The following is a 22,450-nucleotide window of genomic DNA, read 5'->3' as shown; positions in this document are numbered from 1 at the left end:
AGCAAATGAATATGGAGAACTCTCGTTCCATTTCACACTTTCAGTTCCTGAGGGAGAAGAAAAAGCAATCTATCATGTACAATCTCTTGCAGGATGTGAAGGAAAACCTCACATAATAACTACTGTTGCAATTGACAAACCTGCAAGAGTCGAAGACGATGTTTTGTTCGCGTCCATTGCTGGTTTTGGCATGGGAGAACCAATTCCAATTTCCCATTTCACAGAATACTCAGCACAACATTTTCAAAATGTAGAATTCGTGTTCTACGACCATCAAAAGTTCCTGCTAACAAAACCAAAGAAACAATTTGTCTCAATATTTGTTGCTGGTCATGTGGCTGACAAAGAGCCATCAGATACTGACTATGAAGAAGAGGAGGAGGAAGAAGAAAACGATAGCGATGTCGTTCTTATCGAATAAAAACTTTAATTTTTTACTATATAATTTTTTTAGTTCTCCTCTAGGTTTTCTTATGGGCTAGAGGGCACGAAGTGCCTGGAAGCCCCACCTACCTGACCTATATTCATAAAGATTTTCCAAAAATATGATACCGCAAAATTAAAAAAGTGACGTCTTGAGTGGAGTCAAAGGTCGAAATTGCTAGCTAAATGTTTTTTTTAGCGAAATTGCGTATTGTACGTTTTTTTCGCAAAACGAAACCCTTAATTTTTGATAAACTTCTTTATAGAAATACATTCAATTTTTTTGAATTTAAAAATGATCGAGCGATCAACGGGAATTGCCACTTTTTGATCGACGACGATTTTTGATTTTTCGTGCTAAAATAGCTCAGATAAATACACTGAAAAGTATACATGGCACGGCGGGCGCAAAAAGTGACAAAATAGAATACCTATGGTGGCAAGACAAAGGAAACATTTTTGTAAGGCAAACATTATATCAAATACCTTTACTTTGTAATAAGAAATATAATTATCACGAAATTACAAATAAATATTGTTTAATATAATTAATAGCAAAATTGTTTTTTATTATTTCCCTTAAGACCTTACTTATTAAGTATACGTATAACAAGCTTGTACTGCATGTATTAGTTAATAGAACAAAAGAAAATGAGCTCAAATGAAAAAAATTTTCATGCTATTTTGGAAATATGCATATTCGAAGTATGAGAGTTGTAAACACTGAGAATTTTAAGCTTTGGTTGATGATAGTCTTTAATTTTTCTTGAAGTAGTAAATTATTTGATATGAAAATTTAATGGCCAGCATAATCAATCGTGCGTTTCGTTTCTTGATTGCGAAACGATGATTGTGTGCTAATGAATTATTGCGTCTGACAGGTTATGATTATGGATACCTGAAATTAAGCTTTTATGGGAAACATCACCGAGCGCCATTTGGCGCCCCTAATGCTGTTTCTATCGGTATGATTAAGGAGCTTTCTTATGCACTTTCATCACTTGAACTTGAACGCTACAAGATATATGCCCCCTCCCAATGGGAGGTGGGAGCAAAAATTGAAATGTTTACATTGATTTTTGAATACTTTACAAGCGCCCCTCCCAGTGGGCGCGGGCGCAAGTGATCGGGTCAAAAAAAATCATAAAAATATTCAAAATTGCGATTTTAATAGATGTTTAAGAAGTAAATTTATTAATAACGATATTTCATAGTACAAAATGTGTTCAATCTCTTCGTAAATCATTCAAAAAAATCAAAAGAATTTCCAAAATTCAATTTTTTGAGTAAAATTTATATCTTTTTCTATCGTCTCCTCCCCACCAGTGGGAGCCACCGGAGGCGCGGGCGGCGCCGCTGGCGCCAAAAAAGTAGCGCCCATCGTGCCATGTATACTGAAAAGTAATTTACCAAGTATTTTCCCAAAACTTCATGTAAAAATGTCATGAAATCACAAATCATATTTATACACGTTTTTAGTACTATTTCAAATAATACACCAACAGGATTACGTTTTCTAAGTTTTCATTTTATCGAAAACATAATTTTTATCGGCACAATTTCATTTAGGAAACTGTACTTTTTCTATTGCAAACGAAATGCAGTTGAAAGAAATACATTTAAGAATTAATCCGAAAAATTAAACGAAACAAGAAATGAAATGGGAAATATCATATTTAAAAATTTATAGAATTAACTTCAATTACAAATACAAAAAACAGAATATACATATAAAACTAGCACTTCTATTCGTATGGTTGGAATTTATATCTCTTCACTGTCTGTGTTGATACTGTAGAGAATGATTTACCAGTCTGAGTAATAAACGGACCATCCTTTTGCTCAATGTTATCACCTGTTTCTTTTTGTCTTATCTTGGGGACTGATAATGGCTGTGATTTAAAGTTATCATCCATATCTGACAATTTTCTTTCATTATTCTCTACAGCAAGTCTCAAATTATAAATCAATGCTGTATGAGTAAGAAGGATTTTCTGCCTTTGCCTCTTAGCTTTCTCCTCTAAGCACAACCTTTGCTTTTCATGCTCTTCTGCTAATTTATTGCGTTGCTGCTGATTATAAATATCAAAATTCTGCCTATTGACTTTGCTTTCCTCAATATCCATTTTATCAGCTTGCTCTTTAATTTCAGCTGCTTCTGTATATCTTTTCGAAGATAATAAGCTTTTTTCAATTTGGCGAAGATTTAAGTACTGATTTGAGCGCTTAATGAATCTAGCTGGTAGTTCTTCAGGTATTGATTTATTGAATTCATCAACTTGTTTTTGATAATTTTCTTCAAAAACTTTCAGATCTTCTTGATACTTCTGATTAAATTCTGCCAATTCCTGATCTCTTTTTTCTTCTTCTTTCATTAAGGCGTCAACAGAACGTCGATAAAGATCTCTCTGATGTTCCCACTTATCTACTCGAGTATTATCCTTCTTACATTTAAGATGCATTTCGTACAGATATTGATAAACATCTTCATAATTTTGTGCCTTACGAAAATCTTCGTTTTTTATGCATTCTTGCTTTTTACGAGCGCAAACGGGTATCAAGTATGGTACAAGCTTTGTTTCGCTAGGTTTGAGTTTCTTACCACCGATAAGCTGATCCAAAGTCGAATCTAGTAATTCGGGTTCTGGCCTATTTGTATCTCCGCCTTTTCCTGTTAAGAATTCTTTTTCCTTTTCAGCTTTTATGCAATCCATGACTTCAGTCATTTTATTTTGAATTTGTTTCACAACTGTCACATTACCTGCTGCAATTTCTTTATCTTTTTGCTTGATAAGACCTTCATAAACGCCGAATAACTCATCAGAAGGTACTTCTTCAGCTGGTGTTCCGTTTAAAACTTCCTGAACCCAGTCTTTTTCAACTTCTTCTCCTCCAGACATTCAAAATAACGTGCAATTTATATCAAAGAGTTTTTTTACATGATTCAAAATATTCTCATTTGCTAGGCCTTAAATAAAGTTATATTAAATTACATTCTATTTTTATAAAATCAAACAGATAATAGTTTATTATGTAACAGCTATATAAAATATTGAACGGATGGTAATGGATCGATGAGAGTCGTAAGAATTAGTATTCATTACTCCTATAAATCAAAGGTGAAAAAAATTATTTCCTAAAAAGTAACTTGAATATACCTTTTCCACCAAAGTATAAAACACATAAGGAAACAAATGTAACTAATGCAATTTTCATAATGCCTATACCTGTCGGATCATCTGAAATTGCTTTGATAAAGTTTCTTCCTTGCCCCATAACGTCATTTGCCCTAAATCCGGATTCTAGTGCAATATCTAGTCTTTCTTTATCACTTCTAATATGTGAATGTAAATTTTTTGTATGGTCAAGTAATCTTGTAGTAGAATCAACTAATTGATCCATAGCCATCATGTTTGCGTTATCTAGTGTATTTGCAGCAAGATCATCTTCATTGTCTGGCCGAGGTTTTCGATTCCACATAAATTTTATTGCAAAATAATCGTTCTGTAAAAATCCGATCATCAAATTTTTTTTCTCAAAAATTCTTGAATACAAGCCATATTTGATTATTGAGCGGAACCTTTGAAATTTGATAATACTCTGGATTGATGTTAGTCTGTGGTTCTTAAAAAAAATTTACCTCGAAATTCATCATATTTACCAAATGTGTACAGATCAACCATAACAGCATTGTTCAATGAGAGAAAGAATATCATAACAATGAGTGCAGATATAAACTCATAATATATATTATTTGTAGTTAGAATATTTTTATGAGTGCATTAAGTGGTATTTTGTGCACGGTAACTAAAATATATAATAAACTCTGATATTCATTTTTGGTATTTTCTTTTGGTATATTTTAACGATAAAATTTTATTTTTCATTTTCTTGAAGGATTACTCATGTCCTGTGAGTCTCTAACAAAGTTTGAAGATTTCATAGGATTGTATGATAGGCTCTTTCACTTCAAATCAAACGAATCTGTTGAAGAAATTATTAATTCAATCTCTTCAACTTTAATTTCGAAGTCCAAAATGCCTTTTGATATGCTATTCAAGAGTATATTCCAAGCAATGGAATTCAACAATCGATCTATCTATAAATATGTTGAAATTCTAAACCAAGTTTCAACAAAATATTCATTAAAAAAGTGCGATTTTGTTAATAGCTATAGTTCTTCATATTTTGATACAGAAGAATCTAATAAGTTTAAGTTAGATCAAGAACTTGTTTCCTCGTTCCCAAAGGAAGGTGAGATCAGCTACATGATTATGCATGATCAAATTGATGGCATCAAAGAATATCTTTCCAATAATTCATTAAAAGGTTCATATATTGAGATTCCATTTGGAAATTTATCACCTCTTGAAGCTTGCTGCTATTTTGGATCTGTTAACATTTTCTTCTTCCTCATTTCAACCTCCAAATATAAAATCGATCGAAGGTGTCTTCGGTATTCTGTTATTGGAGGAAACACGGACATTATTAATGAATGCATGAAAAACAATCAAATTGATGAAGATTGCTTCAATGATATTCTTTCGTCACACAACAATAAACTCCTTGAATACATTCTAGAAAATGGTTTGTTTAATCTTGATATTGAACCTGATTCAAATTACAATGAATGTTCCGTAACTGGTCATAGTGATGATGAAGTTAAACGTAATTTTGATTTTTACAAAATCATCGAATCACAAAATTTAAAGGCAGCATTTCTTCTGTACAAGAAAGACGACATATCAATTTTTCCATGGTGTGCTGCATTTCCTCAGTTATTAGACATCATTAAGAATGAATATATGAATCATCCTTCAATAGTTTTAAACGCAAGCGATGGCTATCGAAGGAGAATTCTTCATTATGCAGCAGATTATGCATGTTTAGAAACATTAAAGTTTCTTATTTCACAATGTGTATATATCGATATTGCGGATGCAGGAAATACGACAGCTCTTCATTACGCACTAAAAAAAGATCGCAAAGAAATAGTTGAATATCTTATATCTCAATATGCAGATACAAGTGCAAAAGATGAATATGGAAGGACAGCTTTACATATAGCGGCCGAAAAAAAACAGAAAAGAAATAGCAGAACTTCTTATTTCACACCGAGTAGATATAAATGCTAAAGATAAACGCGGAAGAACTCCACTACATTCAGCAATAAATTATTGCAGTTTTAAAATGGCAGAATTTCTTATCATAAACGGTGCATATATCAATGCAAAAGATAAAGACGGTAAAACGGCTCTTCATTATGCGTTAGGCAAAGATAATTGCAAAGAAATCACCGAGTTTTTGGTTTTACATGGCGCTGATATCAACATTAGAGATAAAGATGGACAAACCGCTCTTTATCATGCAGCAAAAAATAAGAATGCCATAGAAATGTTGGAATTTCTTATTTCACATGGTGCTGATATCAACATTAAAGATTACTGCGAAAGAACAATTTTAAATCATGCAACAGACAATAAAGAAGTAATGGAATTACTCATTTTACATGGTCTTGATATCAATGCAAGAGATAAATTTGGAAAAACTGAACTTCATTACGCAGTATACTATAATGACAAAGAATTAATAGAATTTCTAATTTCGTATAATGCAGATGTCAACATTAAAGATAACGATGGAATGGCAGTTATTCATTATGCAAAAACGAAAGAATTAATAGAATATCTTTATTTTACATGGTGCGAATATCGAGGCTGTTGAGAATAATGGGAAGACTGCTCTTCACTATGCTGCAGAAAATGGGTTAATTGAATTATTAGAATATCTTCTTTCACATGAAGCGGATATAAATGGTAAAGATAAATCAGGAAGAACAGCTCTTCATTATGCAGCAACTAATTATAATTGTGAAGCAGCAAAATATCTTATCTTACATGGTGCAGCTATCAATGTAAAGGACGTTAATGGGAAAACCCCACTTCATTTTGCAGCAGAGAAATATACAAGTGGTATAGTAGAACTCCTGATTTCACATGGTGCAGAAATAAATGCAAAGGACAAAGATGGAGAAACTACTCTTCATTTAGCAGCAATACATATGAATACTGCAACAGTAGAATTTCTTCTTACACATGGAGGTGATATTAACGGAAAAGACAAAAGTAAAAAAACAGCTCTTCATTTGGCGGCAGAGAAAGATTGTTCAGAAACTGTAAAGCTTCTTATTTCATTCCATGCAGTTATCAATGCAAAAGATGAATCCGGAAAAACTGCTATTCACTTAGCAGCAGAAAATAATTGTAAAGAAACAGCAAACCTTCTTATTTTGCACCATGTAGATATCAATGCAAAAGATAAATTCGGAAAAACTGCTCTTCATTATGCAGTCCAAAACAATAGAAAAAAGATGATAAAATTCCTTATTTCTAATGGTGCAGATACTAATGCTAAAGATAATAATGGAAAAATCGCATACCATGATTATGAAAGTTCATAAAGTGATAAACTCAGATATTCATGGCCATTTTAAGGATGCAATCTATGTCTTTGTGCATCAAAAAATGATTATTTTTCCTTATATATGTTCTTTTCAGCACATTTATTCATCTCTTCCTTTCATAATTATAAGCAAATGCGTCTTTTGCATATCTATTTGCAGTATATAGCCATTCAATTTATGAAATTCTGTTGAATTCTAGTGTTAACAATTTGACACCGACGCGAATCATGAACAAAAACAAATCTTGCTGTGATTTTGAGCCAAATAAAAATTTAGGTGTGTACAGAAGCATATGTATTTTCGTCAGTCATGCAACACTATAAATCCAAGTTTATCCTATTAAAAATTATTAACATGATAATAGCTAAGTCCTTCTATATTACTTTTTCCTTATATAAAATAAAGGTTTCCAGCGAAAGTAAAATTAAATATTCAAAATATGTTTCACACTTTTTCTGAGAAGCTGCAAGCTGATAAAAAGTGTGAATATATATTTTAATAGGTTCTGATACTTTTTTGGGCTTATTTTATAAGCCCGTAAAAAGTTTCAAACCTATTTTGATATTTTTTCCCCTGCAATCAATTATTTATGGCTTCAAACATCTTATGTCAACCAAAGAACATACGGAAATGTACATTATTATGCCTTTTAATAAGTAAAAGGAACAAGCGATTGAGCTAAATTTGGTATACTCCCAGAATATTCAGGTAAGACCCTATTTTACAATGAACGTTGCTACAGAAGAACTCGCTTTTGATAGCGAATATGTAAAATCAGTTGCTAAGGATGTATATTTTTATTTCTAACATCAGAGTATAGAAACAATGCTGAGAAATCAGGAATTTAAACCACAGATGATTAATCAATGGTGCTCTTCTATCGTTGAAGACTGCACAAAAAGACTTTGCGCACAAAACAAACCATTTAAATACGTATCTACATGCGTCATCATGCAAAAAACAGGTGCTGGATTACACTTAGCTGCATCAACATTTTGGGATCAAACTACAGATTCATCTGTTACGGTTCGTTGGGAAAACACAACAATGTATGCGATTATATGCGTATATGGCGTTATGATTTAAGTTATTTATTTTTTTATAAATATTAAATGTACATTTATGATAAATCATCCAAGTTTTCAGATATTATATATATCAATTACTAGGTGAAAATGTTACTTGATATATAATAATCTTTATATATTTTTTATATTATTTTAATACTTTTTCATATCAGCATATTTTTTATCACACATAATTTCTCTTTGCAGATCATGTTAGTTAAATGTATAATTTTAATAAAATTGAATTCTATTGAATTAAATTTCTATATAAGACTGTTGTATTTGATTGGTGATGATATATACAAGTAATACTTTCTAATCTCAATGTTTAGGATTTCAATATCTATCGATAAGATTTCATTCTCAACATCAAATTCAAAGATTTATGATTATTTCTCAATTATCCATGACTTCTAACAGGAGTTATCTCAAGATTTAGATAAAACTTTCCACAAATAATGGATGTAAAATAAAAAATCAAGGATGAAGTTTTTGTATGTATTCCAAAAAGTGACAAATTCATAATGATTTCATTTCTTCTTCATTTTACCGAATCTACATTACAAAACTTCTCAAATGATGCATTTCAACACATGAAAACAGGAAAGAAAAGCATTGTCTATGCTTATTCATTCAATCCTGATCCTTTTCACGTTCAAGTTTTATCAAAAAGCGCAGAAATGTTTCCAGAGGTCAATTTCATATTAATTGATTGCTATAAGAATTCGACAGTATGCGAAAAGTATTATCTTGAAGCAATTCCAACAGTTAACGCTTTTGGATCAATAAGAGCTCCAAAAATACCTCTTTTATATGATGAAATTAGCGTATATAACATAGCTGCGTTTATTGCACGCCAATACCACATAAAAATACCATTTGAAATTAAAACAACTCCAATTCTTGAAAAACAAAATTATTCATCATTTGTTTCTCAATATCCATGCAGTGCCGTTTTCTATACAAACAGAAATAGCGAAATGTCAAGGATTCTTGTGCCTTCAATGAATGAAATTTACGATATTTTCTATCATGATGCAAAAGTAGGCGTTGCTGAAGTCCAATGCCAAAGCGATGTTGATTTCTGCGAAGCAGTAGACATTTCTGCTGCTCCAATTCTTCGATTATCTACAAATGGCCAATATTTCGAATATAAAGGAACTCGTGAAGTCAAACCAATGCTAGACTTCATTAATTCGAAATGCGGCACATATAGATGCATCCTTGGTGATGTTAATACGAGTTTATACTTCAATTCTTGTGAATTATCTTTAATAGATAATTTCAAGGACGTAAAAACAGCTCTTTCGAAAGTAGAACAATGCAGAAAGGATAGTCCATTGAAGCCAATCCTTGAAACTGCTGCAAAAGGCTCCACAAGCATTAAATCAAATATTAATAAATGCAACACATTATTACAGAACAAATCAGTCCAAGGTCAGTCAAGAGATAAAGTGTTCACTACGAAATGGGTGTTGGAAAAGATTTTGCCAAAAATTAATTTCGATACACCGATTTCAAATGAATTATAATATAAATATTATGTTTTACATTATTCTGTTAAAAATTATCTATAAAATTTTGCAATTTTTTAAAAAATATTTTCCGAATCTCAAATGATCTTTAAATACCAAAGTTATTGTTTTGATTTCATTTAATGTGAATAGATTCCCAATAACATTAGTCAAAATATAAGTATTTTCATATTAATCATTTGGATTAGAACTGAAGACTCATTCTTTTCATTCCTTAAAAGTACAATCTCAAAGTACAAGGAAACAGAGGATATCAACGAACTCTCTTGAATGAATAACATGCTCATTAATCATTTTCAATATTTTCAAGTTCCTCAATAAGTATATAAACATTCTACAATAAGTAAAAATTGTTAAGCTATCTTCATGTTTCTAGGCTAGTCTTATCAATTCTGGTCACTCCTCCAGATGAAAAAATCTTCGAAGTTTCGCCAATTACTGAGATACCAACAACAATAACTGATGCAAATAAAGCAGCATTTGGTGAAATTAGTGCTCGCTTTTCTGATTGATGAAAAAATCGGAGATGTTTTCCAGCACCTTTTCCACCAGAAATCGACTACCTTATGCATATACTCAACCTTCCAAAGTTATATTTATTGAAACTGTAGGAGAGAAATAAAATGTGAAAATAAAAAAAAATCCGAAGGAAATTTTTGAATGAGTGACGAGAAAAGAATAGTGAAAGCCCTTAAGGATCATTTGAATGCCAAAGGGAAGCCACTATTCGTATCAAATTCTATCCGAACTCACAAATATACTGTTTTAACATTCTTACCTTTAAACTTATATCATCAATTCTCAAGACTTGCTAACTTTTACTTTTTAATCATCGTTTTACTTTTACAATTCAAGTGGGCTCCAATTTCAGCTAATGCCGCTCTATTTCCATTAGTTATTGTTATCGGTATCTCTGCAATTCGCGAAGCTATCGAAGATTTTCTCAGGTGGAGGAGTGACCAACGCGTCAATGCTACTCCAGCAACCAAATTGGTTAACGGAGCATTTACAGAATGTCGTTGGGATGAAATTAAAGTCGGAGATATCATTTATCTCAAGAAAAATGAGCAGATTCCAGCAGATGCTGTTTTCTTATCTTCTAATGAATCATCCGGTACTGCTTACGTTGATACATGTAACTTAGATGGAGAGACCAATCTTAAAATCAAACAAGCGATCAAAGAAACTCTCCAATTGACTGAACCGCAAGCATTAATCAACGCAGATATGCAAGTAGAATGTGACTTACCAAATAACAATCTTTACGTATTCAACGGAAATATCCGTGTCAATGGTTCACAGCATCCATTAGACGATGCTGCCCTTTTCCTTCGTGGCAGTATCCTCAGAAATACAAACTTCGCTATCGGATTAGTCGTTTATACCGGTCATGATTCCAAGATCATGAAAAATTCATGCGATGCACGTACGAAACGATCATTACTTGAACGTGGCCTCAACTGGAAACTTATCTCCATATTCATTACCATCCTCTGCCTGTCATTAGCCGCAAGTATCTCTGGTTTTATTTATGAACAGAAAACAATTAACGAAAGCATGGTCTGGTATTTCTACAGGAACAAGGAAAACAGACGTAACCCACCATATGCGTTCTTTATCCTCTTCGTTTCCCACATTATTGTCATAAACGCCATGATTCCAATTTCATTGTATGTTACATTAGAAGTTGTCAGAGTTTTCCAAGCGATGTTTGTTACAATGGACAGCGAGATGTACGATGAAGAGATTGGCGTTGGCTGTTCCAGTAGAACAACAAACATTTCCGATGATTTAGGTCAAATCGAATACATTTTTTCAGACAAAACAGGAACATTGACAAGGAACGTCATGGATTTCATGAAATGCTCAATAAATGGAAAGATCTATGGCTCAGGAATCACAGAAGTTGGTTACGCAGCTGCTAAAAGACAAGGTTTGGATGTAGAACCTCCAAAGAAAAATCAAAAATTTTATGATGAAAAATTCTCTCAATTATTAAAAAGTGACACTCCTGAAATGGTCAAACACTTTTTATTACTTTTGAGTACATGTCATTCTGTTATTCCCGAGAAGGATGATACACAACCATACGGAATCATCTTCCAAGCACCTTCTCCAGATGAAGCAGCATTAGTTCAAGCAGTTGCTGACATGGGATATGTTTTTAAGGAAAGAGGTGTTGATTACATCAAAGTAGAGATCAACGGCGAAGAGAAGAAGATAGAATTACTCGCAAACCTCGAATTCACATCAGCAAGAAAGAGATCTTCCGTTTTAATTCGTCATCCAGACACTAAAAAATGTATAATTTACATGAAAGGAGCTGATGACACGATATTAAAGCGATTGAAAGAAGAAACAGACTTGGAAATACAGACAAGACAACATTTGGTTGAATTCAGTAATTCCGGCCTCAGAACATTATGTTTAGCATACAAAGAACTCGATGAAAAATTCGTACAAGATTGGTTGGCCAGATACAAAGAAGCGAATTGTTTAGTCGTAGGAAGAGACGAAGCTGTTTCCAAAGTCAGCGAAGAGATAGAGAAGGACATGAACCTTATAGGAGCAACAGCAATAGAAGACAAACTCCAAGAAGGTGTACCAGATGCAATTGATTCTTGTTTAAAGGCAGGAATTCACTGTTGGATGATCACGGGTGATAAAATGGAAACTGCTATTAATATCGGTTTCGCTTGTTCTTTATTGAGTTCTGACATGGTTATTGTCAAAATCAATGAAGAAACAATTGGCGCGGATATTGATAAGGCAGAAGCAGCTGTTGGTGATCTCGCTTTGGTTATACATGGAGCTGCAATTCCGGATTTACTTGACAAATTTGTTGACAGATTTATTGAATTGACAAAAAGGTGTCATTCTGTAATTTGTTGCAGAGTTTCTCCACTTCAAAAAGCGCAAATCGTTTCAGTGATGCGCCAAAAGACTAAAGCGATGGCTCTCGCAATCGGTGACGGTGCAAATGACGTAGGAATGATATTAGAAGCTGATGTTGGTGTCGGAATTTCTGGAAAAGAAGGAAGACAAGCGGTTTTGGCGTCAGATTATGCCATTGGAAAATTCCGTTATCTCAAGAGATTACTTTTAGTCCATGGACGTATGAATCTCTATAGAAACATAGAGTGCATATTCTACTCTTTCTATAAGAACATGGCTTTCACTTTCAACCAAATGATTTTCGCTTGTTATTCTCATTTCTCCGGCCAAACAATGTACGATGGCGTTCTTTACACAATTTTCAATGTTTTCTTCACATCAGTTCCCATCGTTGTTTATTCGGCCTACGACAGAGATATTTCACTCGAAGCGATGATGGAATATCCAGAACTCTATAAGCTAGATGGAAAGAAGAAATGGTTGCAATCATATCCTCTTTTCCTCCTCAATCTTTTGTACGGAGTTGTTCACGCGTTTTGTGCTTTTTATGTCACGTTTTTGTTTTGTGGCAATTTTGTCAGCCACGACGGTTATCAGATTACTCTTGCTGAATATGCTGTTACTGTTTATCAATGTGTTGTTGCAATTGTTAATATCAAGATAGCGTCATTGTTTAAGTACTGGAATTGGATGGTTTGGTTGTTTGTTTGGGGATCAATTTTGATTTATCCATTGTTAGTTTTGTTGCTCGACAAAATGAAGATTTCAAGGAATTTGGCTGGTTTGTCTATCAGATGGCTTAGAGAACCTGTTTATTGGTTCAGTACTATTGGTGCAATGATTCTTGTTTCTATTCCAATTGTTTTGCAAATTTTGATTATGGATGGAAGAAATTCTTTGAGGAATAGAATTATTTTCGCTTCTCGTGCCAAAGATCAGTCAAAGAAGGTCATGTCACAAGAATTATCTGATGTCTCTAAAATAAATGATCATATCTTATGACGGTCTCTGATTTAAGTGACAAAAAAAATCAGATATTTAAAAAAGTGTCACTTAAATCATACTTCTTTTATATCTATCATATTAAATGATAGAACTATTTTGAATTGATTTATATTATATATCTTTTTCTTGTTTTGGGATACTTTTATATATTTGATTTTTATGATTTTTTTTTATTTGACTATCATAAACTTTTATTCTTAAAAAAACATAATCAATGTAATGCAACTTTTTCCCAAATAATTGAATTTATTACTAACAAAGCACCAACTGCATGGCATCTTGCAGTTTCATGTGATAGATATCTCTTTGTGCACAATATGATAGTATTACTTCATATATGATAGTTGAATCCAAAGCTCACCACATTACCTTGAAATGAGAGCTTTTTTGCATCATTATAAAAAATATAGTTATTATACATTTTTGTTATTTGTATAGTTTAGTTACTTTTTTAATGATTTCAAAAAAAAGATCAATAACCTGACCAAATATTACAAAAGCAAAGAGTATCACAACATCCTTAAATGCAAGCGAGCCATCATCTACAGTTCTAGGTTTTGGATCAAATTCTCCAGAATCATTTTCATTGAATTTATATTGAAACTCTGCTTCATTTATTGAGATATTTTTTCAACTATAACTCCGATGAATTTGTCAGCTTGTTTAACAAACATATTTTCGTAGAATTTACTGCATCTCAATGCTCTTAAAATTATGTATAAATATTGACTAAATTTGCTTGAATAAAACTTAATTATTGGTGAATTCTTCCCATTAAAACAAACTAAGCGTTCGTCAGTTTGATTGTAATCAAGTCTATCAATATTATCTACATTACTAACATTATTTTGAATTTCTTGAATAAAGTTGTTGAAACTTTTATTTGCCTCATTATTTAAGACATATTTTTCTTTCAATAGGAAAATAACTGTTTCATTCATAAATTGTGAAATGTTCAATGGTTGAAACTCCCATGATCCATAAGGAAAAATGTATCTGTCATAAACATCATAACTCTGCCTATTCTCTCCATCAGCCGCTTTCTGAAGTGCATAAAGTGTAATCCTTGGTTGCTGTGAAAGGAATGAGTTAACATACTCGTGATTATCTATATTGCGAAACATTCCTAAGTATGACCTTTTTTCGTTTTTTGAAGTAATAAATCCATATGCAAATATCAGTACAAGTATGCTGAACATCATTTGGAATTATGGAAATTTTAATCATAAAAATAGAATTCATTGAATTTTGGAAATTTAAAAATTAAAAATGTCAAAATTTTCTCTCAATTTTATATTTCAGAATTTCTAACTCATAAATAAAATTCTCATGCAAATTTGACATTGATTTAAATTCTTGATAACTCTCTTGAAATATTAACCTTAAACAATTGAATGTCATATCATAGATGTGAGCAGGAAAAAATCATAATGAGGAAACTGCTCTTCGTAATGCATTAAAAAAATAATAGTAAAGAAATAGTTAGGGCTGTACAAAATCGAGAAAAACATTGCCGTGCTGTAATATAGGGTCAAAAAAATCGCGCCTCGGCGGCTCCGCCGCCTCGGCACTATTAAGTGCGCATTATATTTAATATGTCCTTCTTTTTTTTCTTTTTTCTTCTTCTTCTTTTCCTTTCCTTCTTCCTCTCCTTCCTCTTCTTTCCTTCTCCTTCTCTTTTTACAACAACGTCGAAGATCTTCGAATTTGATTGTTGGAAAAGCATCTATTTCAGATAAAGGATGCCTTTCTCACAGTCAACATACGAGGGTCCTGGCTGAAACGTTCTCAAAAAGCCTGAGATGGTAATTCTCTGATCACTCATAGCTGGGCAGGTAGTCATTGCTGACAATACCTGTCTTTATGCATGCACGCTTTCATGTATATGGGTTTACACTATCAATTCGCAAAGTTGTTCCGAATTCTTCCAAAATGGAAGGACCCGAAACAACTTTGCTTGTTAACGATACAGACGCATTACTTTGCATTGATACTGTGCTGAGTTGTGTAGAAAGTTTGATTAGAGTTGTTTTGTTCTGGTATCTCTCATCTTCTGATGAGAGAAATCAAAGCAACACAACTCTAATGAGTTTGTTTTCACTCATTTGTATGTAGGTTTTTAGTTCGATTGGAGCTGCTTCATAATGAGATCTCTCATCAATTGATGAGGAGATCATAACAAAGCAGCTCTAATGTATATGCTCGTATTAACCGGGTTGTAATGCGTTGTAACGTCAGCTTGTAGTTCGTTTGGGGCCACTTCACATTGAGATGAGAAGAAATGATTAAAGGACTCTGAAAGGCTTTGGCCGTTGATGTTGTAATCGCATTACTTGGAACTAGCTGGATGCTAAGCTGTGTAGAATGTTCGATTAGAGCTGTTTTGATATGATTTTTCTCATCATAAGATTGGAGGAATCATAGCAAAACAACTCTAATTGGTTTACCATCATCTACTTGATGTAGATGTTTGGGAAATTGTCTTGTTAATCGATTTTCGAGATGACTTTCAAATGCGATAATCAAATGACAAACAAGTCTAAGATTTCTCGACAATACATCAAATCATGATGTTTGTAAGTGCATGAGATTAGAGTTTTTGAAGGAATGACAAGAGAAGTAGGGAAGCTCGGCATTCGCCGAGCAAATTAAAAATCAACGTATGGATTAAATTTTAAGAGGAATTCAATTTTAATTACGGGTTGTTCAAATATTGATTAATATAAATTTATTAATAAGAATAAACAATTTTTGTTTTTGAATTTATTCAATTTATAGCTTTACATATAGTTTCAAAATTGTACAACTATGATTATTTCAACAAAAATATCTTACTTTTTCACTTCACTTTCACTCTCACTTTTTCCGTAATTCAAATTTCAACATTATGTATTTTAATTCCTTATAGTATTTTTAACATAATTAATCAAATAATAATTGGAAGTTCTGAACTCACTTTTTCCGTAATTCAAAATCAAAAATATGAATAATATATCTATTTATTATATACTAATGCTATTTTCAACTAGAAGTGAGGTACGGTAATCTTACGGATTCCCGTAACTCAATTTTACGGAAAAAGTGCAGTAAACTACTCAATTTACGGAAAAAGTGTCGTAAACTATTGATGTGGCGGTAAAATCACGGTAATTCACGGAAAGCTATATGCGAAAATTTGAAATTATACAAAATCGAGCGAAACACTTTTAAATAGGTTGTTCTCGTATTTAAAATACTATTCCCAGATTTATTGTCGTCAGAATATTTCCAAATTTTTGCCGATTTACAAAAAATGATTTACAAAGCATATTTTTTAATCTAAAAAATTCCTAAAAAAAGGAACCGGTGTGCGGAAAACTCGGTAAATTACCGCGGTTCCCGTTGGGACTGCCATAGAAATAGTTTAGCTTCTTATTATGCTGTATATTATAAAAGAAAAAAAAGGACTAAGTTTCTTCTTTCAAATGACTCAAATATCAACGAAAAAGATAATAATGGAAGAACTGCTCTTTACTATGTATTAGGAAAAACGGCTTTTCATCTTGCAACGGATAATAATTATAAAGAAATAATTGAATTCTTCTTTCGTATGGTGCAAACTTGTGATTTGAATCTATACTAAGTCATTTCACTTCTTCTCCAAAGCAATTATGACTCTGATTCATAATAGCGTATAAAATCACTTTCCTTTATAATCTCTAAAATCAAATACAAAGTGGAGAATAGGCATACAAAAATAGTGCTAATATTAGCAATACGCACATGTAAAAACAGAGAGTAGATGTGACTCTTAAATTAAAAACACCGTATTTCAGATTAATTAAAAAATTTAAGTAAAAATCAAATTAAATAAAAAAAATTAAAAAATAAATAGCAAATCCGAAAAGTCCAAGTTATGGATCTTTCTTAAAGTGTCACGAATATGACTTGCGAAGAAGAATTCATATTAAACTTCTGAATCTTCTATCCCAAGTTGCATAGTGACAATTAATTAAAAAATAAAGTTCTCTTCAAAGGAAAATTGGAAATCTGTAAGTGATCAAAGCGGTGATCCTGCGAATCTTTGGCAAACCCAAATTTTAGCTAAAAGTGACAGGGAAAAAACGTTTAGTATTAAAAAAAAGACCGATGAGAGCTTCGTTCGAAATATAGAGGGAACTGAGAATGCGCAACCATTCTCAGGGAATATTGGATGTTATTCCCGTTCCCTCTGTATGGAAAATTGAGGTTTTCAAAGGGAGTTAAAATAATATCAAATTTATACTAATTTACTTCAAAATACAAAAGTATTTGACAGCTAAAATTAGTTACTTTAGCAAGCCTATCAATACCCTTTTACGATTATTGTTACTTTTTCGAAATAAAATAAATTTATTATCAAAAACCTTTTTTTCTTAGTAAAAATAAACGAAATTTTTTACCTTATGAACTTTTGATGGAAATATGCAAATTTAAAATAATAAAGAAAGCCGCGAGCGAAGCGATCGGCTTAGTTCGAAGATTTTGATTCAAATCTTTGCTGATCTGTAATTCGCGGAAGCCGCGAGCGAATCGAGCGGCTTAGGTCTAAGATTTTGATTCAAATCTTTGCTTATATTCCTTAAATTCTTTATGAAACTCGCAACAGTTCCATAAAAAATTTTAAATTCGAAACTGTCGAAATTACCGATCGGTAATCACACCCTTCATGGGTGTGTCACTTTTTACAGGTGTGTCACTTTTAGCTAAAATTACCCCTACTCCGAATCTTTGGACACATGAAAAAATATGAAAAAGCGGTTTCTGGCAAACTGTTGTTTTCCCTGAAATCTAAAATTTAGTTGTTTAAAAAAATTAATTGAAAAATCGTGCATATTATACATTTTTAAGAATATAATTCATTTCGTTGGAATTTTAAAATTTTCCATCAAATTTTTAGAAAATGAAGGAAAGGGTTCATATTTTATGAATATTTAAAATATTTCTTAAAAATTTTTATTTGTAAACTATTCAAAAAATATGAAATCCAGTTTTGAGCAAATTTATAGCTTACTTTTTCAGAGAAACTTCTTTTAAAATTTATAATACTATCATCAACCACTTGGGCTGATCAACAATTACGTTCCATCAAGATTTTGAAAGAATTAGATAACATAGAAAAATAGGTTTCAACACGATCAAATAGCATCCTAAAATAAAAATATATTAATAACAACAATTCATACAATAGTTTACTATACATTCAATAATAATTAGAAATAATTTATGCATGTTCTTTATTTGACATTTTCTTTTTAAGAGCTTTCATGTATTCGATCTTCCATCTCAACTTTCCGAGTTCTTCGCATTTCTTAGTAAGTTCGGCATGTAATTCCTCCTTTTTGTCTACAATTCCCATTTGAATGTCTGCTTTATCGAATTGAAGTGCTTCAAGGCGTGAATTCATATCAACGAGCTTTTTTTCGAGATTCGCACTAAAAATTTTAATACTTCTTAATTGTGTTTGAATTTCTGCAATTTTGTAAACGTCATTTTCTAATCTATCAAATGCTTTCTTAAGCTTGGGGTTGTCTGACATGATTGCATCAGTTACCTTTGGAATTAACACGTCGTGAAATCGTTTTAATCTTTCACCTGATAAAACTATATTAATTTCCTGATCATGAAGACAATCTTCGGCTCTTCTTTTGGCTGTCATGCCAGCAACTTGGATTTGGCGCACCAAAGTAGCAATTTGATTCGAAGTTGGAGGTTCTTGAGAGGTATCTATCTTTGATATCTGTATTTTACGATTTTCAATCTGTTGTTGGAATAAATTTACTTGTACTTGATGATCCTTCTTTGTTTGTTCTATGTATTTTTTATGTCTGTCGATCATTGATTGCAAAAATAGGATATCTTGTTCTAAATTTCCAACTGATTTCTGTAGTTTAGCTGATTTTTGCTGAAGAGTTCTCATTCCTTCGACATTTGAAACAAATTCGTTTTCTTGTGTTTTCTGCATGACTTTCTTTTCAGGACGAGGCACAAAAGGCTGAGGAGTAAATCGTCCTATGGAAGAAATTGTATTTAAAGAAATCTGATCAGGAGTTCTTGAAGGAGAAACAGACATTTTATATAACGAACTTTCTCCTAAAAATAAAACTTAATAAAATGATTATAAATACATTTGACTCACCAAAACATTTATCTTTTATTCATTAACTTCATCAAAATTTTTGAATTTTAAAAATCATATTTGCTAATTACAGGCATTGAGGTTTCTAAATAGCATTGTATGAGAGAGCATAAATTTCTTTATTTATGATACAAATAAATATAAATATAAAAAAATATAACAACATTGGATTAAATATCTAATGTATCCAGCCATTTTCCAACATCTGCGCTGTAATTTGCCTTAGCATACTCTTTCACGCTGAATCCGTCTATCGTAGAAACATGAATATCTGCACCTTTTTCGTACAAATACTTTGCAATTTCGACAGAATTTATTTTAACAGCTGTCAAAAATGGGGTCATACCTTCAATGTTCTTGAAATTTACGTTGAATCCTCTTGAAACAAGAAGTTTCACCATTTCCAAAGAGTTGTTTCTGCAAGCAGTTATCAAAGCATCGTCATTCTCATTGATTTCGATTTTGTCCAGAATTTTTTCAGCAACTTTTGTGTTTCCGCTTGATGCACACCAAAAAAAAGGATCGAATTTTGCTACATCAGCTCCTTTTTCTATCAAGTACAAAGCTATATCTGTATTATGGTGAATGCATGCTGTTACTAAAGCCGTCGAATTATCTTTAATTTGATTGACCTCAGCTCCATTTTCGACCAAAAACTTGACAATTTCTAAATGTCCTCCGAAACAAGCTCTTGAAAGTGGAGTAAGTGTAAATTTGTTATGGTATTCATTAATAATTGCTCCTCTTTGCACAAGTATCTTAACTACATCTAAGTTTCCTACAAACGAAGCACTCTGGAGAGGAGTCATATAATCAGAGTTTATATAATTTATGTCAACATCCTTTTCAAGTAAGAAATAAACTGTTTTAATGTTATTTTTCTCAATTGCGCAAATCAATGAACTGGAAATCTTGGAAATTATATTCTTCTTGTCAGTTACAACGTTGTACATCTTATCAACAATGATCTTAACAACAGGGAATATACCTAATGATGCACATTTCTGAAGCAATCCGTTCTTCAAACTTTCTAAAAATGTTTGTTCATTATTCAAAACATCAAATAAATATTCGAAACAATATTTGGTTGCAAAGTCATTATAACTTAAAACAAAGTTGTATTTGCTGATCAAATAGTCAATGAGATCTAAGTTATGCGCAATAAGAGCGTTCTGGAAGCACTTATAATTTGGTAAAAGCTTTTCTTCCAACAAATGAATGATTTCGATTTCTCCTGACAAAAATGAACCTTCTAAAATTGTTTGATCAACAGTTGCTCCATTTGCTAATAAATACTTAAAACATTTTGTTGAACCAAAGTTAGCACAATAATATATGAGGGACTTCCGCTGATAGGTCGCGATGAAATCAAATTCTTCGTCTTGAATTTCTTTGATTAAAGAATCAACATCATCAAAATATATATATTTCACTTTGTTATCGTCATTGAAAAGGTCAAAATCAACGGAAACATTAGTCTCTGAGACATCTTCATAGTTTGGTAGTGTTTTCTTAATGAAATTTGCTTCAAATGGATTTGAATCTTTTTGGCATAGAAGAAGGAGCTTTTTAATGCAATATCCAATGAGATTGATTTTCTTTGTTTGCGATAACATGATGTTTTTAAAGATCTGATGAGCATTTCTTAAATTCAAAATATCATCCCGAATTAATTTGTGAAGATACGTTATGATATCTTCATAATTGCTCGTGTTGATATCATACATCCTCTGAATAGCTTCGATTAAAACGTTTAAATTAGAAATGTCATTCTCCATTAAATTTATGTCACTTTTGTACATCATTTATACGATGAATCGCATCTTTGGATTGTATTATTTAATATAAAAATATTTTAAAAGGCATATTAAAAAAAAAAAAAAAAAAAAAAAAAAAGGTAGTGGGGCTTCCAGGCACTTCGTGCCTTCTAGCCCTGAAGATGTTTAGTATAAATGAAGTTTTTATTCGGAGGGCTTCCAGGAGCTTTTCACAAATTATATATGTTTTCATGTTTTGTCAAGACTTCTTCGTAAATGTTTTGTCAAGATTTCTTCGTAAATGTTTTGTCAAGATTTCTTCGTAAATGTTTTGTCATGATTTCATCGTAAATGTTTTTGTCAAGACTTCTTCGTAAATGTTTTGTCAAAACTTCTTCGTAAATGTTTTGTCAAGACTTCTTCGTAAATGTTTTGTCAAGACTTCTTCGTAAATGTTTTGTCAAGACTTCTTCGTAAATGTTTTGTCAAGACTTCTTCGTAAATGTTTTGTCAAGACTTCTTCGTAAATGTTTTGTCAAGACTTCTTCGTAAATGTTTTGTCAAGACTTCTTCGTAAATGTTTTGTCAAAACTTCTTCGTAAATGTTTTGTCAAGACTTCTTCGTAAATGTTTTGTCAAACATGAACGTAAATGTTTTGTCAAGACTTCTTCGTAAATGTTTTGTCAAACATGAACGTAAATGTTTTGTCAAGACTTCTTCGTAAAATCAGACAAAAATAATGTTTAGGTGAAGAGGTGAGATTTCACCTGTTTTTTCACCTAATTTTTCACCCTCTTGAATTTTCATGAAATTTACACCAAAAATAATGTTTAGGTGAAGAGGTGAGATTTCACCTGTTTTTCACCTAATTTTTCACCCTCTTGAATTTTCATGAAATTTACACCAAAAATATACTACTAGGGTCATTTACGAAGAAATCTCAACAAAGTCTTTACGATGAAATCTTGACAAAACATAGACAAGAAAGTTCATGAGAAATTAGATGAAGAAGTCTTAACAAAGTCTTTACGAAGAAATTCATGAAAATTCAAGAGGTGAGAAATGAGGTGAAAAAAGAGGTGAAATCTCACCTCTTCACCTAAAATATATTTTTGGGTCATTTACACTCATTTACGAAGAAATCTCA

At 31.9% G+C, this 22,450-nt stretch overlaps 11 protein-coding genes across 11 annotated transcripts, besides 5 other annotated features; 7 read left to right on the top strand and 4 right to left on the bottom strand.

The window, feature by feature from the left end:
* Positions 1-190: 190 nt before the first annotated feature.
* On the top strand, positions 191-421 carry TVAGG3_0930380 (attachment subunit-related family; the record flags this gene model as incomplete). The annotated part of the gene is made up of 1 exon (XM_051252581.1): positions 191-421. One exon carries the CDS (start codon positions 191-193, stop codon positions 419-421), a length of 231 nt encoding a protein of 76 aa, XP_051078155.1.
* Positions 422-2,168: 1,747 nt separating this feature from the next.
* On the bottom strand, positions 2,169-3,323 carry TVAGG3_0930370 (uncharacterized protein; the record flags this gene model as incomplete). The annotated part of the gene is made up of 1 exon (XM_001301945.1): positions 2,169-3,323. One exon carries the CDS (start codon positions 3,321-3,323, stop codon positions 2,169-2,171), a length of 1,155 nt encoding a protein of 384 aa, XP_001301946.1.
* A 229-nt stretch (positions 3,324-3,552) lies between these two features.
* TVAGG3_0930360 (uncharacterized protein) lies at positions 3,553-3,903 on the bottom strand (the record flags this gene model as incomplete). The annotated part of the gene is made up of 1 exon (XM_001301944.1): positions 3,553-3,903. The coding sequence occupies one exon, from the start codon at positions 3,901-3,903 to the stop codon at positions 3,553-3,555; it is 351 nt and encodes a 116-aa protein (XP_001301945.1).
* A 425-nt stretch (positions 3,904-4,328) lies between these two features.
* On the top strand, positions 4,329-5,558 carry TVAGG3_0930350 (fatty-acyl-CoA binding; the record flags this gene model as incomplete). The annotated part of the gene is made up of 1 exon (XM_001301943.1): positions 4,329-5,558. The coding sequence occupies one exon, from the start codon at positions 4,329-4,331 to the stop codon at positions 5,556-5,558; it is 1,230 nt and encodes a 409-aa protein (XP_001301944.1).
* Positions 5,559-5,613: 55 nt separating this feature from the next.
* On the top strand, positions 5,614-6,147 carry TVAGG3_0930340 (Ankyrin repeat family; the record flags this gene model as incomplete). Its single annotated transcript, XM_001301942.1, has 1 exon — positions 5,614-6,147. One exon carries the CDS (start codon positions 5,614-5,616, stop codon positions 6,145-6,147), a length of 534 nt encoding a protein of 177 aa, XP_001301943.1.
* A 337-nt stretch (positions 6,148-6,484) lies between these two features.
* TVAGG3_0930330 (cyclin-dependent kinase inhibitor 2C-related family) lies at positions 6,485-6,883 on the top strand (the record flags this gene model as incomplete). The annotated part of the gene is made up of 1 exon (XM_001301941.1): positions 6,485-6,883. One exon carries the CDS (start codon positions 6,485-6,487, stop codon positions 6,881-6,883), a length of 399 nt encoding a protein of 132 aa, XP_001301942.1.
* A 743-nt stretch (positions 6,884-7,626) lies between these two features.
* Positions 7,627-7,976, top strand: TVAGG3_0930320 (intracellular transport of viral protein in host cell; the record flags this gene model as incomplete). The annotated part of the gene is made up of 1 exon (XM_001301940.1): positions 7,712-7,972. The coding sequence occupies one exon, from the start codon at positions 7,712-7,714 to the stop codon at positions 7,970-7,972; it is 261 nt and encodes an 86-aa protein (XP_001301941.1).
* A 501-nt stretch (positions 7,977-8,477) lies between these two features.
* On the top strand, positions 8,478-9,625 carry TVAGG3_0930310 (disulfide-isomerase C17h9.14C-related family; the record flags this gene model as incomplete). The annotated part of the gene is made up of 1 exon (XM_001301939.1): positions 8,478-9,485. The coding sequence occupies one exon, from the start codon at positions 8,478-8,480 to the stop codon at positions 9,483-9,485; it is 1,008 nt and encodes a 335-aa protein (XP_001301940.1).
* A 513-nt stretch (positions 9,626-10,138) lies between these two features.
* TVAGG3_0930300 (putative phospholipid-transporting ATPase family) lies at positions 10,139-13,602 on the top strand (the record flags this gene model as incomplete). The annotated part of the gene is made up of 1 exon (XM_001301938.1): positions 10,149-13,385. The coding sequence occupies one exon, from the start codon at positions 10,149-10,151 to the stop codon at positions 13,383-13,385; it is 3,237 nt and encodes a 1,078-aa protein (XP_001301939.1).
* A 1,269-nt stretch (positions 13,603-14,871) lies between these two features.
* Positions 14,872-16,783: a mobile genetic element.
* Positions 14,921-15,070: a mobile genetic element.
* Positions 15,403-15,661: a mobile genetic element.
* A 670-nt stretch (positions 16,784-17,453) lies between the features above and the next one.
* Positions 17,454-18,130: a mobile genetic element.
* Positions 18,131-18,581: 451 nt separating this feature from the next.
* Positions 18,582-19,531, bottom strand: TVAGG3_0930250 (uncharacterized protein; the record flags this gene model as incomplete). The annotated part of the gene is made up of 1 exon (XM_001301937.1): positions 18,631-19,479. One exon carries the CDS (start codon positions 19,477-19,479, stop codon positions 18,631-18,633), a length of 849 nt encoding a protein of 282 aa, XP_001301938.1.
* Positions 19,532-19,634: 103 nt separating this feature from the next.
* Positions 19,635-21,323, bottom strand: TVAGG3_0930240 (protein ubiquitination; the record flags this gene model as incomplete). Its single annotated transcript, XM_001301936.1, has 1 exon — positions 19,716-21,323. One exon carries the CDS (start codon positions 21,321-21,323, stop codon positions 19,716-19,718), a length of 1,608 nt encoding a protein of 535 aa, XP_001301937.1.
* A 91-nt stretch (positions 21,324-21,414) lies between these two features.
* Positions 21,415-22,450: part of a mobile genetic element that runs on past the window's edge.

This window comes from Trichomonas vaginalis, chromosome I, assembly GCF_026262505.1.
Source record: "Trichomonas vaginalis G3 chromosome I, whole genome shotgun sequence".
NCBI classification, from domain to species: Eukaryota; Parabasalia; order Trichomonadida; family Trichomonadidae; genus Trichomonas; species Trichomonas vaginalis.
Note: the sequence above shows the minus strand (reverse complement) of the source record. Positions and strands in the feature narration are given on the sequence as shown.